The sequence below is a fragment of the Mus pahari genome, chromosome 15, assembly GCF_900095145.1.
Source record: "Mus pahari chromosome 15, PAHARI_EIJ_v1.1, whole genome shotgun sequence".
In the NCBI taxonomy this organism is placed as follows: domain Eukaryota; kingdom Metazoa; phylum Chordata; class Mammalia; order Rodentia; family Muridae; genus Mus; species Mus pahari.
The window spans coordinates 47648053-47663640 of NC_034604.1; the positions used below are offsets into that span (position 1 = coordinate 47648053).

The 15588-nt window shown below is 47.6% G+C and overlaps 1 protein-coding gene across 1 annotated transcript in view; it reads left to right on the plus strand.

Annotated features, from left to right (window-relative positions):
• Positions 1 to 1241: 1241 nt before the first annotated feature.
• The window catches only part of Prdm6 (PR/SET domain 6), a 101986-nt gene continuing 87639 nt past the window's right edge, over positions 1242 to 15588 (plus strand). Inside the window, exons 1-3 of the mRNA XM_021214878.1 lie at positions 1242 to 1277; positions 1757 to 2381; positions 10464 to 10771. Coding sequence (XP_021070537.1) covers positions 1772 to 2381; positions 10464 to 10771 — 918 coding nt within the window. The 5' untranslated portion in view covers positions 1242 to 1277; positions 1757 to 1771. The remainder of the gene's footprint in view (positions 1278 to 1756; positions 2382 to 10463; positions 10772 to 15588) is intronic.

Here is a 15588-nt window from a genome sequence, read left to right on the forward strand (position 1 = left end):
TAAAGGTGCTTGAGCACTAGATGTAGGCTGGGTTGCAGTTGCTTCTCTTCCCGGGCCAGGCTGGAGTCCTGGGCCGGATCGTCTTTAGAGACCCTCGCTCCCAAGCCCTCCAGCTTCGCTCGGGCTGCGGGCTGAGGGTTTCACGTCAGCGCACAGCGTGCCCCACCTCGCCCCCCAACTTTTCTCTTCGGAGGATTCAGGCTAGAAATTGCTTGGCGGGCGAGTCAACTCTGGCACCCAACAGCATTCCAGGAAAATCTGAACCCTGCTGAAAAGCAAACTCGCTGTGAGGACTGGGGGGACGCGCCTCCCGCGGTGTGTGCTGCTTCCTCCACAGACACCAGCTGACCCGAAGATGTTTGCCCGGTTTGTGTGTTTCCATAGTTTTGGGGATCGGGACACTGAGCCCCCCACCTAGAAAAAGATACATTGCAGACAGAAAAAGTACAACAAGCAAGCTGGAGTCGTCACGCCAAAATAATAATAATAATAAAAAATGTGTGTATGTGTGTGTCTGTGTGTACAGAGGAGGTGTCTGTGCGGGAAAGACGGAGACGCACCCGGTGTCTGCGGGTCCAGCCTAGTTTCAACTTCCTTCTTCCCTCTCCCTCCCCTACGTTCCCTTGGCCTGCTCCCGCCTACTCCTTCTTTCCTCTCCCTTCTGCCCTTCTCTGCTCTTTCCCCCTCCCCGTTCCTCCCTCCTCTCTCCCTCCCTCCCCCTCCCCCTCCATCTCCCTCTCTCTTTCTTCCCTTTCCTTCCTCTCTCCTCTCTCTTCTTCCCTCCCCTCCCTCCTCCTCCCTTTCCCTTCTTCCCCTTTTCAGTCTCCCTCCTCTCCTCTCCATCCACACGCTCGCGGTTCCACACACACACACACACACACACACACACACACACACACACACACACACACACACGCACGCACACGCACACACATGTATTTGGTGCTGTCGTAAAACCCACGTGTCCAGCCGAGAGGCTGCCAGAGCAGAGCCCAAGCGCCGAAAGCGGCCGAGCGCAACAGCCAGAGGCGGCTCGGTCCCGCGTCCTCCCGCGCTCCAGCGATCTCTGCGGAGCCGCTCTTGCGCCCTCCGCGGACCTCCGTGTCCTTTGCCGGCGTCCCGGGGAGGGCTCCAGGCTGCGTGGTCTCTAAAACTCTCCGTGTCCTCCGGCTTGGGGTCATGTAGCTCACCCGGGGCTCCCACCCACCGCCCCGTACACCGAGACGGCCTCCCGCACACCAGAACGCTAGCCCCCGCCGGCTGCTCTCAGTCCCCAGGTACGGTGGGGCTGGACCGGGGCACTGGGAGCTTGGAGGTCTGGGGCAAGGGGCGGGGGGCGAGACTGTCCCGCCTCCCGGCGCCTGAGGCCAGCGCGGCTCCGGCGCTGCGCCACTTCGCCTCGGGTTGGCTCCGGGGCGCTTGCTGGGGGCGGGGGAGACGTCCTGCCCGGAGTTGTGCCGGAAAGCGCCGGCTCTTGGGGTCCCAGCTGAGCGGGGTTGGGAGCTGGGCTAGCGGGCTGCGAGGCAACACCGTGAGCACGCAGCCACCTCCGCGCTACGCGCCCAGGCTTCCGAGTAAACTTTGCGCCCGGGCGGAGTTGGGAAGCGGGGACCGTAGCCGCGGGCCGTGTTGCCGGATCCGAGAAGGGGGGCTTCGGTGCTCCACCCAGCTCGCTGCGATCCTCCCGCACGCCCCGTCTGGTTCGGACCCGGATCCGGCTCACTCTGCGCTCCTCCTCCTCCTCTGTCCCCCCCAGCTCGAGGCGTCGGACATGCTGAAGCCGGGGGATCCCGGCGGCTCGGCCTTCCTCAAAGTGGACCCAGCTTACCTGCAGCACTGGCAGCAACTCTTCCCGCACGGAGGCGGCGGCGGCGGCCCGCTCAAAGGCAGCGGCGCCGCGCTCGCCCTGGGCGCGCCACAGCCCCTGCAGCCACCGCCACCACCGCCGCCGCCTCCGCCTCCCGAGCGCGCCGAGCCTCCTCCGGACGGCCTGCGGCCGCGGCCCGCCTCGCTCTCGTCCGTCTCGTCCACCCCGGCTCCTTCCTCCACCTCTGCCTCTTCTGCCTCCTCCTGCGCCGCCGCGGCCGCAGCCGCCGCCGCGCTGGCGGGTCTCTCGGCCCTGCCGGTGGCGCAGATGCCGGTGTTCGCTCCTCTAGCTGCTGCAGCGGTGGCCGCAGAGCCACTGCCCCCAAAGGACCTGTGCCTCGGCGCCTCCTCGGGCCCCGGACCGGCCAAGTGCGGCGGTGGCGGTGGCAGCGTGGGGGACGGCCGTGGCGTCCCACGTTTCCGCTGCAGTGCCGAGGAGCTGGACTATTACCTGTACGGGCAGCAGCGCATGGAAATCATCCCGCTCAACCAGCACACCAGCGACCCCAACAACCGTACGTAGCCGCAGCCCATGCTCGCCCACTCTGCTGGCGACAGCAGGGAGTGGTGGAGAAGGCGGGTAGGGTCTCAGGAAGGTGACACGGGTGAAGGGTGGGGGATCTTAGTTCAAGCCGCTGTCCCGGGCCACCCGGATCACTGTGGCAAAACTTTTCTGGCGTTTAGAGAAGGTTGCTTGGGTGTCACCACGGGCTTCTGTTTCTCCGCTCTCATCAGACCCCGCTTCACAGCTACAAGGCTGTGCCACTCCTGCGGTCCTGCGCCCTCCTGCCGCCCAGTGTTCCGGGCCAGGCGGGTATTGGCAGCTGGTGGCCAGGATTGCCCCTGTGAACCCAGTATGGCCTGATCCGGACTAGGGAGCATGGAAACCAGGGTTTGCTTCTCAATCTATATTCCATGGAGTTCACGGTGGCAGCTCATTTTCGGGTCTCTTGATTATACAAGCGGGATCTCGCAGCAGTAGGATGTTTTGATGTTGGTTTTTTATTTTTATTTTTTGTGACAATGAGTCAGTTTCTTCCTGCAGGTAGGTATTATTAGTCGGGCTACTATTTATTTAGAAGCCAAGGAAAGGGAAGGAAAACACCCCTGAATAAGAAGAAAAATTCCAATCTGGAGACAGTGTCGTTCTTTGCAGATCCTGAATTCTCAAGCAAACCTTGAACCGGCAACTGTTTGCAACCCGTGTTGCTTTCTTCGTTTAAACAATTTGTTTTTTAAAGTTAGAAGTGATGGCAATTTAGTGAAAGAAACTTACCTCTTCCTCACGTAAACAGTGACTGACTAGCTACATATCAGAACATCCCAAGCTTTCTGTATTCACAATTCCAAATTCCTGTCTTAAAATGGTTATATTCTGATATTTCGAAACAAAACCCTCAATGAAGGATTAAGAATGTGTGCTGATATGCATCTGTTACTTCTTGGTAATTTCAAGAATTATATTTTAACACCTAAAACTAAGTAATCTCTCCAAACCTTCCAACAGAACCTTAAAGCAAGTGAGAGAAAGAGTCACATTACAGTAGCGCTCATCCATCGATTTTCTTCAATCCATTCTTCATTTGGCTTCTGTATAAGAAAGTAGATCATAAATATTTACTTTTATTCTATTTTAATAAGTTGTTCCCTGCAGAATGTCTGTCACACCACAGACTTCTTGATTTCTCATAAAAACGAAAGAATATGATTAGAATATGATTCCTAGGTTGTTGATTTGATTTTAAGAAAGAACAATGGGCATTAGCCACATGATTGAGGGTTGTCACTCTTCTTCAAAGAGTTATTGTGACGGAGGTAGCAACTACTAGCCAAGGCACCAAATACAAAGGTTGTATTTACCTTTTTCAATTCTAGCGTCTGAGGGTAAAATATTGGTTTAAGATAAGAGTTGCAGTTCCTTTTTTTTTTTTTGGATGAGTTTAAGAAGACTCGTGTATTTCAGGGTTTCAGACATTTTATAAAATTACATTGTCTTAATCGAGTTTAAAGATGTGTGTTTCCTCGTGAATTTCTTCCAGATGTTGTCTTACAACCAGTTCTTTTAAAAGTGTGAAATGGAAAGCTTGACAATAGTTCTTACTGCTAAGCGAAATATAATCATTGCTGATTAGGGGCACCTTATCTAAGATAGCAGTCATTTCTCTATATTAAATCTGGGTTGGAAAAGATACCAACCCTGGCTTTGGGTTGTGTGTGTGTGTGTGTGTGTGTGTGTGTGTGTGTGTTTCACACTGTGGTAGTGAACTTAACATATTTTCACTAGAGGAAGCATCCACCAATCAGAGAAAGAATTAGGAGTGATTACGAATTGACATATGGATATGAACCAGTTTGTTACCTAGATAACTCCCCGGACCCCAGGTTGGAGAGAATTGCTTGTGATTTTTATTTATTCATACTTTGTTAATGGCCTGATATCTTCTTTTAAGTCAAACAGACTGATTGAATGTTTAAAGTGCAGGGGGAGAGACAGGAAGTTAGATTGTTACACCTCTCTTTTGTTGCTAATTAAAGGAACAGTTGGAAGGAAATGAGAAAGGAACCATAGCTCTGGGTGCTGGGGAACAACCTCTGGTCCTCGGCAAGTAAACTTGGCACTTGCTTAAGGTGTCCGGTGTGTTTTGGAGATGAGCAGTGACTGGGTTTAATCTAGCTAGGCGGTTCAAACAAATCTGAAATGCAAAGACTTAAAACTTTTCCAGGGGTGTTGGGTATTGGTATTTGGTTCCTTGAAAGTCTGAAAACAAAAGCATCTCCTCATTTTTGTACTGTATGGGGGCGGGGGTTAGGGCAGGGAAGCAGGAGAGAAGCTGAAGTACTTTTAATTTTTCACTTCTAGCTTTCCCTTCTCCTTCTCCCCTCCTCTCTCTCCCTATTTCTCTTTCAACTTAGTGTGTGTGTGTGTGTGTGTGTGTGTGTGTGTGTGTGTGTGTGTGTGTAAAGTTAAGGCAAACATTTAGCATAGCATCCCTTTGTAACTTTTTATTTAAAGTAGCATTTAGTCTTTTCTCTTTTTTCTTAGTAGGCAAAAAAGAGCCTCCTCGTTTCTCCTCTTCCTTTTGCCCATGGTTAGTAATGTGCTCCAGAACTGATCAGTCACACCTTAAGACTCTGTTCGGCACAAGTGGCAGATGCCACAGTCAATGCGCTTGTAGCTCTTTCCTATCAGATTTTCAGTCGTGTCCAAGTGAGCTCCTTCAGTAGGTTCCTGCTATTGACCTGCCTTCGAGGGATTGAGACATACGTTACACCAAAGCTCTCAGGGCTTTGCTTGCTGCCCTCTCCCTTAAAAGTCAAGTGCTGCAATGTGAAATACATACACAGTCCTTCTTTGCTGCTGGGTTGCCTGAACCCTTGGGGCTGCATCCCAGTGGTCTCTTCTCCAGTTCTGGGCAGCGGAAGTGTTTTCTGAGCCCTTATTAGTACTCTTGGAGGATGCTGAAAGTCATTGGGCATGTCTGGGGTATGACCCTGATCATCTCCGTAGAGTTAGTTTTTCATAATTTCTTTTGTGAACACCGGCTGGCTATATACTGAGAAGGAGGCTGGAAATGAACTTGTCCTGGTGTCAAGGCATAGAGTTGGGTCATGCTATACTCTCTCAGTGTTGGGATGCTTTAGAACCTTTCTGATTTAGGAAAGGACTCCTGTGCAGGGAGCAGTTTTGGGAACCACGGCTGTGCAAGGGTTGCAGGTTTCATTGTTGGCAGCTTCATATTCGGCAAAGATTTGGGGAAGAGACTGAGCGTAGTGAAGGATTGGTGTGTATGGGTTTGCAGGGTGCTGTACTGGGGGATGTGGGAGCATCATGGGTTTCTAGCTTAATTGTAATCTCTCCCCACTTCATTGTTGGAGCGCTTCTTGAGAAGCTGCTAGTTCTTAGTACCAAGACACACCCTGTCCTACTCCCATCTAGTATATCGGCAAGCCAAGCGATTCAGACCTGGTTCCCTGGGGAGAGACTTCAGTGTTGGTGTGCAGGCTTATTATATTGTTCTATTTTTCTTTTTCTCGAATTTTTTGTGCAGGCCCGACCCCACCTCGTAAACACACATGATTTAGCTATTTTACATCATTCTTTATCCGGAGCCCTGAAACCGAACATAAAGCCATATATTAGATTGAGGTTAGAAGAGGTGGCGACTGTTTATTTAAGGTGATAAAATGGTCCATCAGCAGTAATCTCCATCGATATGTGCCACCAGGAGATGAAGGATGAGGGGACAAGCCACAATTAATTGCCCTATAGTTTTGTAGGAGAGAGTAGAGCCAGCCCAGACCCGCTTCGATCTTCTCTCTCTGCTCCTATTCATCATCTCTGCCTTGTATATGGCGGCCTCGCAGGGGCAGAGGGCGGCTAGGTTTATCTCCGTGCAATATTCTCTCACCCTCACACCAAGGAGCTCTCATTTAATTTATTAATACAGTCACCAAGAGACAAATAAAATCCACATTTTCTCCCTCCCTCCTTTTTTTTTTTTCTCCCTCCCCCTTTGTCTCTTTCATTGGTTCCTGGGCCAAGCCAGCAGGCTAGGCTGAGAAAACCCATGGTCTTTTTTTGCATGTTGCCTGCAGCCAGAATCTTCAGAGCATCCCTAAGAGCTAGGCCACGACCAAGGGCTTTTCTTCCTGGTGGCCACCCCTTCGAGGCTAGAAGCTGGGTGAGGCCTTTAAACGGAATCCTTCGGAGGCTAAGGCATATCCAGTCATCTGTGCATCACTCTTTGTCCATATCCTGCATACGGGAACGGGGAACGCAGGGCATAACTGAGCCCTCGAGAGTAATTCAGAGTGAGGCTCCTGGCAGGCCCGGCTGCCCTAGGACCCCCCAGGCCACCATGCCCCCTCCCCAGGGGCTTTGGACTCTGAGTTGCCAGCAGGCGGCACTCCGGGGACCGATCAATGCCTCCTGGCCCCTCAAGGCTTGGCCTTCTGGCCTAAGGTCTGCGACCCCCGTCTGCCGCTGAGAAGGATTTACAGCCTGAGCGGTATGGCTCAGCAGGCTTCTAAGTTACTCTTCGGGTTTTCTTAACCGAGGGATAGGGGTGTAAGAACTGGAGAGGCTTCTGCACACTAATCCTAGTATGGAGACACTCCCGGACAAAGCTTTGTGGAGAGAGCCCTACCAGTGCCCACACCCACCATTCAGCAACCCCCCCCCAAATGTTTCACCTTTCCTTAAAATGAGAAAACAGACTCCCTGTTCTGCTTTGTACTGTTCTGCTTTGTATAGTGTTCATTTGAAGTGTTGTTGTTGTTTTTTTTTAAATAGTATATGTAGTTGAAAACAACAACAACAAAAAACCTCTGAAAACATTCACACAGTAAGAAGGATTGAAATGAAGTGAAGGCCTGTGGGCAAGAACCAGTAACCCACTTTCACCCTATTTCTTTACTCACACCCACTGGGCAGATGTGCTCTGAAAGAGATCTGGCTTGCTGTAATTTCATACTGCACAGTGACATTTTGAAGACATCGTGTGCATAACTGTAAACTTGTACAAAAATCTTAAGGCCTGGACTGCACTGTAGGGAGAAGTTAGAGAACCTAGCTGGTTTCTCTTTCAAACCTTTCTGTGTGGGTGTTTGTGGCTCACAGGCTAGAAAACACTATGTTTGCCAACTTGTGACTGTGTGTCAATCTCGAGAAAAAAGTCACTTGTTTAAAACTTCCCCAGGCTCCTCTGGGACCCTGAGACAGGTTAGAAATAAATATTTTTCAGTCCAAGAGATTTTGCATGTGGTAAAAAAATGTTGGAGACTAGACATAACTTTATTTTGATGGTAACTGCTCAACTTTTCTGGCAGAAATATTTTTACATTTTTATAAAGACACATATTAAGTGAGCTAATTAGCCTGGACGAGGCTTGCCCACTTTTCATGTGTGAACGTAGGATATAGTCTTCTAGATCTGGGGGGGGGGGGAGCCTCAGGTTTTTTGTTTGTTTGTTTGTTTGTTTTTATTTTTTAGTATGCTACAAAATGCTACTTTTAAAGTATGCTGTGGAAACAATCAAACCTAACACACTGAAGAGGGAGGGCTTCAGAAACGAGTTAGCTGTCATTCACTCCAAATATGATTGAAGTGTGCTTCTTGTCTTCTGTGGGGGCAGTGACTGGAGTTAATTGCTTCTAATCTGTTTATCCACATACATGATGAGATGCTACATGGGAGTTGATAGAATTTTTGGCACAGGCTATTAGGTTGTGAGGGTTCCCCCCCCTCACTCTCCACTTAATTGAATGAACTAGAAAAGAAAATCAGTCAAGCACTCCCTGTGTGACTTATATTTATTTTCATGGGCACGTTGCCTTTTCTCATTGTCATTTTTTAAGAGCTGTTTTTTCTGCTCAGGTGGTGAAAGGTCATTTCAACGTGTCCGTGAAAGCAGATGTCTTGAAATTATGGGCGCTGGCTATTTATTTTCCTATTCTTATACTTTAGCTCCCTCAAGCCCATGAGTGTGGAAGAGAGAACTGTCCCTATAACTGTAACTCAATCATGCCCGAGTTCTTTTCCTGGCCCCCAAATGGTTACATAAGTAAACTCTTTCAATTCTATCGATCGAGTCATGAGTTGGTATATAAAATTCTCCTAGCCCTCATTAGTCTTCCTAAATCTCTGCATTTGAAGGCTGTGGAGTCAGGCACAGTGAAGTCTTTCTGCTGTCTCTTTCTAGTTTCTTGGCCCTTGGTTCAGTAGCAGTGTTCTTTTGCTTCATGGGCAACAATGGGAATTGCGGGCACTTAGATAGCAGAGTGGCAGGTTGGTGCAAGGTGGGCACGCGGCACATAGAAGGTACTGGGGGAGAGGGGTAATATTGTCATTTTGTTTCTGCAGTGTCTTCTTGTTGTTCACAAGTGAAGGAATGAGAGACTGAGTGAAAATATATGTGTTTCTGAAAAGTTGGTGTGAGTGTCACCTACTTCCATCTAGGCCCTGGGGTCAAGAGTCTTGAAAAGTCTTCACAGGAGCCTGGGATGCTGAAGGAGGAGAGTTACCTTTGTGTTAAGGGAGGCACAGAAGCATACCTGCAGAAACAGGGGATTGGTCCTCAAAGGAGTCTTGTGGATAGCCACTAAGGAGTTGGAACCAACAGGTCTCACTCCTTGGGCAATCATAGCTGGAACAGAGTGGCTGCTCACTGAGGGGAGGACACGACTGACCCGGAAGCACCTGTGGTCAGATAGGATGCTCACTTAGTCAACCATTGCCATTGTCCTGGCAAGGGTTCTTTATCCTCGGTTGCTCCTTGTGGAGGCTCCTTCACTGATTTGTCTTGTAACACATTTCTTGGGTGATTCACAGTTTCAGCATAGACATGGCACATTTGGAGTTATCTACAAGGGCTAATTGCCATGGAGACAAGGGGGAAGGTGCCAAGAAGTAACTCAGGTACCCTGCTACCAGACTCTTACCATCTTCACCCCACACAAGAGCACCAGGTGCCAGGGGCAGTGCCACAGGGCTCAGCAGCAGAAGAACCCTGGACCTCCCCGCAGAGGCTGGAATCCTCTGCAGAGGCCTGTTGCACCAGGGAGCAGACACGGCGGCTCCGCCAGGCCCATTAATAACCCTTAGGCTCTGCGATTCCGACAGCAGTGATCGCTGAAAGCTTAGCTTCTAGTGGCTGCCTGGCCTTTTCCCGCCTAGATCGAGTCAAGCGACACTGGGTGCCCTGGACCAGCGTGCCTGGAGTGTAGGAATCTTCTTGTGTGATGTCTGCCCTGGGGGCAAGTCAGGAACAGCTTCACCAGATAACATAATCTCATTTAACTTGGGCTAGGCCTTCCTCCGTCGTGCTCAATGGAATCATTACCTAGATCATTAAAGACCCTTTACCTCGATCCTTAAACGTCCTATTTGGTTTGGTCTCTGGGCAGAACTTTCACACACAATCACAGCTGTCATCCCCTCTCCCCCCTTTCCTCCTCCCGTCCCCGCTTCCCTCCTCCCGCTTCCCTCCTCCCTGTCCCCTCTCATCTCTGATGAGTGAACTCGCTGGAGTGGGCACTGGACAGAGACTGGGGTCCTAGCTCCTAAAGGACCGGGGTTGGAGCTTGCGCTCCGAAGTATAGCGTAGGAAGTTTCAGAGTCCAGTGTTTGTACCTGTCACACTGAGCAAGTACTATCTGAGTCATCCGTGCACTATCTGCGACTTTGTGAGATAAATGGTAGGATGAGAGACAGACTTCTTGAGGGAGAGAAGATAAACACACCCTGAGACACTGGCTAGAGGGAAGGCAAAAATGTCGGGTAGAGAGATGCAGGCAAGCTGGACGGGAAGCAAAAGTCGCGGTCATGCACACCTGGCTAGCCAAGCCTAGCATCTAAGCCTTGCGTGGATCTCAGCAGGTGTATTTGAATGTTGCAAGTCCCCAGGATGTGGCACAAGTCCCTTCCCCACTCCCTGTGGCGTTGGCGCCCTTCTGGTGTCCCAGTCCCCAACAGGTGGCTTACCTGCTGCAGTTTAGGGAGTTTCCCGAGGATCCCCTTCCCCCTCCCCCGACATCCCCCCCCCCAAAAGACCAGGTTAACGCTCTCCCTTCCCTCCTTCCCCGGTGTCACCCACAGGTTGCGACATGTGCGCGGACAACCGTAACGGGGAGTGCCCCATGCACGGGCCACTGCACTCGCTGCGCCGGCTCGTGGGCACCAGCAGCGCGGCAGCCGCTGCACCCCCGCCGGAGCTGCCCGAGTGGCTTCGGGACCTGCCGCGGGAGGTGTGCCTGTGTACCAGCACGGTGCCAGGCCTGGCGTACGGCATCTGTGCCGCGCAAAGGATCCAGCAGGGCACCTGGATTGGGCCCTTCCAGGGCGTGCTCCTGTCCCCGGAGAAAGTGCAGACCGGCGCAGTGAGGAACACGCAGCACCTCTGGGAGGTAAGCTGCCCGAGCTGATCACCCAGCCTGGGCCGGGTCTCAGGGCCTCACCTTCGGCCCCTGGAAACCCACCCTACCCCCACTCTCAGCCCCACTAGTGTAGAGAATACATTCTTCTGTCTGGTGGAGGGCTGACGTCAGAAGTTCCAGCAGGAGAGATGCTGGCCGAGTGTGGCTTGCCTCGGGACCTGTTGACTCTAGAAGTCAGCCACTTTAACCTGCCTGGGTTCGAACTGTAAAGGATTAGCCCCTCGGGCTTCTCAGTCTTCAGGTCAAGAGGAAACAGCCAAACACACTCAAGAGATTGAGCAGGGGCAGCGGTCCAGCCAGGTGATCTTTATGCTAGGTTCCCAGCTCCTCCCATAGGTCTCTGTGCCTGGAGCGGCAGCCGAGAGGGCAGAGTTAGGGGTCATTTTCTCAGAGGAAAACAAGTTTGTGGAGATAAGGTGGAGTGCTTGCTTGCTAAGTAAGAAGGAGTTGTTTCTCAGCAGCACTTAAACCGGAAGGCTGTGAGAACACCTTTAATTCTAGCGCTAAGCAGGTAGAGACAAGAGAGTCACAAGTTCAAAGTCACTTGGGACTACATAGCAATTTTGGGGCCAGTTTTAGGTCACCTAAAACTTCTTCGGTTTTTTTTTTTTTTTTTTTTTTATAAATGTTGAATGTGAGAGACCAACATGTTCCAGAACTTTGAAAAGTACCCAACCTCCTTTGTGAATGATATTGTAAATCAAAATTAAAAAAAAATTTTTTTTGGTTTCTCTTCTGACAAAGTGAAATTGTACAGCTTTCAACCAAGTAGATTATCAAAACATGAGAGGTAGTGGCATTTTGGTATAAATTAATCTCGACTATTATCTTAAAATAGTGTGTCTGTAAAAGCCCTAATCTTGGGAGCTGCTTGATTATTGAGGTCCATTCTGGAAGAGAGGGGATTATAATTAGTTATGAAATATTAGATACGAGAGGACAGACGCTGAGGTGGTGGAAATCTCTGGGCAGGTGAACTAATGAAGGAGGAAATCATCAGAAAAGTCAGGTCCTTCATTGCTGGGGACCAGGTTCTCTTTAGTGCACTTTGGTAGAGGGCTATCTCGGCAACAGTGAGCTTTCTGGCTACATGTGGCTCAAAGGCTTGTCCATGTGACCATTCTTGGGGTGAGCTGTCCCACTAAAACTTCCAATATAATCATCCACTTACATATTTGTTGGGTTCCCTCTGGCCAGCTTTGTATTAGGCCCAGGAGAGGGTGCTGTGGAAAACAGAGCCTATTGTCCAGAATCCTCACCACATGACTGCTGGGGTCAGGGGGCCAAGGCCTTTGCCTGCAAAGTCTCCCTTGGTAGAAGAAGAATGGCCATGTGAGCATGCAGCCCTGTAGCCCAAGGTGAGAACAGGGTGGCCCCGTGAGCCTCCTACTCTGTAGTTATCCACTGAGTTCTGGATCCAGTTTCCTGATCCCTCTTAGATAGTTGTGGGAAAGCAGGCAGTTTTTGTCTTTCTGGATGTAATCCTTGAGTGAGGAGGGGGAAGGGCATATTTATGTCATTAAATGAGGCTTTTCTTAAAAACAAACAAACAAACAACAAAACCAACAGAAAAGTTCAGAAAAGTAACATGTAAAGCAGGGCAGGAGGAAGGGGCTTGCCAGGAAACTACTCGGAGGTAAAAGTTAGAGCTATGGCATAGCAAAACTGACAGAGCAGGCCATAATGAGTCCACCGATGGCTTGGACACCTTCCTCGATGGCTTTCCGGTCTCACTAATTCAGTTGTAACCTCCTGCATGCTTTAAAGTTTATGACGTCCACCCGTGCACCCTGCAGGCCCCAGCGCTGTTATTAAGGACTCCACTATCAGGTTGTTAAAGGTCTGCCAATGCCTCCCAGGGGAACCACGGAGCAGTCGTGGTACAGATAGGTTCTATCTGAAAATGTGAAAGTGAATCCCGTGTTCGTGCCCTCTGATGCTTGTCTATTTTTAGACTTTTGGGAGGACAAAGCTATAAATGTGGGGAAAAAAAATAGTTCTTTTTTTTTTTTTTCCTAGAAGGCTTTGAGTGATTGGGATGTTGGCAAGAAGCCACTACACATACAGAGTTTGACAATACATATTAACATTGAGAACTATGGGACTTTTCTGTTATGCTTTTGATTAGTATGTGATGGAGGAAGAATTTTGTTATAGTAATAGGATTGTTTTCCTTTTTTCTTTTTTTCCCTTGATATCTCCATGGATTTAAAGTGAGTTTCACCTGTTGTTTGGGTTACATGAATTGAGTGTATTAGGAAGATATATAAAGTTAGTTCTTTGTGTTTGAAAAAAAAGAGAGGTCTACTAGGTTTGTGCTTGAATGATCTATAGGCTCCTACTCCTGCTTCAGAAGACAATCTAATTTTTATCAGCCCTCTGCAATAATAATTAGGATGACATACATTTGGCGGACTGAAGGGATAACATTTCAGCCATGTAAAATGTCTCCTGAGAGATGGTAAAAAAAAATGTGACTGGCTGGGGTTATTTAGTGGCAGTAACTATTTGTAGTGACAGAACACTTTTTAAGATAGGCATAGACTTTTATTAGTACAGTTACTTTTAAGATATGAAGTATGAATGTCTGGGAACATAGCTCAGTCAATAGAGTGCTTGTGCACAATGTATGAGAGCCTGAGTTTGATCTCTAGCACAATATAAAACTAAGCATTCTGTGGGAGGTGGAGAAGAATCGGGCATTAAGGCCAGCCTCAGCTACAACGGAAGTTTGAGGACAGCCTAGGCTATGTGAGACCCTGTCATAACAAAACATTAAAAAAATGAATAAATGATGACTTAAAAATTTTAAGCCATGCGATTTATGAGATATAATCATTTGAATCAAAATCACTTTTAATAACAGGGAAGCGTAAACGTTAAATTGCCCTTTAAAGTTTAGACTTCAAGTCTGCATTCTGTTTATTCTGAAGAAGTTTACTTCTTGTTTATATCGGATAGAATCTGTGATCGGAGTCCACTATAGATCTTCACAGGAAAGGCTTCACAATAGTTTTTTTTTTTTTTTTTCAGTGACTCACAAAATAATTATTCACTTAAGTATTATTTTAGACACCTGGAATATCAGGATGACCTGAAGCAGATTTTCAAGACAGTTAAAAGGGATTGAATGGTGACTCCTTCTTTTTAAAAGCCAACTGCTCTCATTCTTCTTTCTGAGAGTTCTTTCCAGCCATTTGCTCAAGGAACGTCTTCCTGCTTAGAATTCAATACTCAGGTCCTGATAGATCTTTGCAAGGTTGCTCATCTTTACTTCAGTACAATAAATGGATGGCTAATTTCCCCCGTTACCGTTTCTGAGCAGATGATGGATTCGGTTTACAGCTCATTGTATGATTCTGCCTCTGCACTGTGCACGTGAAGGGTGAAGTGTTAGAGTGGAAGCAAACCAGCTCACATTGGTCACTCCTTTTGATTATTCATTAAAAGCTTTGCTTCGCTCATAGAAGAGATGCTAAACATTTGGTGGGCATGGCCACAGAGAATGTGTTTGTAAGCGTGCTGCCAAACATTTTTTTTTAGGTTAATATTTTCCTTGGATATAATCCCAACAATTCAAAACGCAGCAACAGAACGTTAAGCAGCATTGCATTCTTCCAAGCATTTTTGGCTCCTTAGGGTTTCATGAGGAGTGGTCTTTCCCCCCTCAGTAATGATCTAAGGTTATTAATTTTTTCCAGTTTCAAGAGATTAGCAAGCTAACCAATTTTTTTTTTTAAAAAAATCTAAATTAGTCTTTTTTAAAAAAAATATTTTGGCCAGTTTCTTTTGGAATTAGGATTTTAATGTGTTTTGAGAAATAATATGTTTAGATACTTGAAATCAAAAAGATTACAGAAAACATTAAGCAGCCCTTTGCTGGCATACATTGATTCTAACAAGATTTGGACTCCAGCTTTAATTCTATTTAGATGTACAGCAGTGGGGGTGGGGTGAAGTGGAGGGGGGTCTCTCTGACCATTCAAAGAAAACAGACTCTTTCTTGGCAGTTATGACTCGTAGATGAGAGCGAGATAACTTCATCCTAATGTGTTTTCTAATGAAAAAGCGAAAAGGCACAGTTGATTCCAACATTTATGAAAACATTATCTTGGTTATTAATGCGTTCTTTTCCCTTGAGATAAATTAATCTAGTTGTATATGGTTTCCTCTTTCTGTTTAACATCAGAATTTAATATGACTAGACCTGAGGAATGCACACAGTGTGTACTTAGCCTTCTGCTGGAGTAAAATACAAAAGTTTAAAATAAAGTGATAATTCAAGATAAGCTACAGTTACACCTTTCAACTCAAGGTCTGATTTGACAAGAAAGTTTAGCAATAGTGACAAAATAAATTGTACCCATTTCAACCTAATTTTTTCCCCTTGCTAATTGAAATAATTTAGTGGCTTATTGGAATTACAGTCAAGGTATTAGACAGGAATTTAACTTTATACAGCCTGTCTTCTCCTTTGCTTGGGTAAGTCTATATATGTCGTTTTCAATTGCCTTCTGAAAAAAGATTAACCATGTTTTCTTCAGAAAATCAAGGAGGATAGTTTAATATGGGCTTTTTTTGTGTGGTTTAATTTTGTGCCTTAATATTTTTGACATAACAAGAGTTCTGCTTAAAGTAAATATTCTTATATTTTTTAATCATTACCATTTAGCCTAAGTCAAAAATACTAATGAAAACCAATATTAAATATATATTTCATCCCACTAAATGTTTGCCTTTCAAAACCATTGTAGGTAATTGGTACCAGAAGGAAATGGATTGATTTT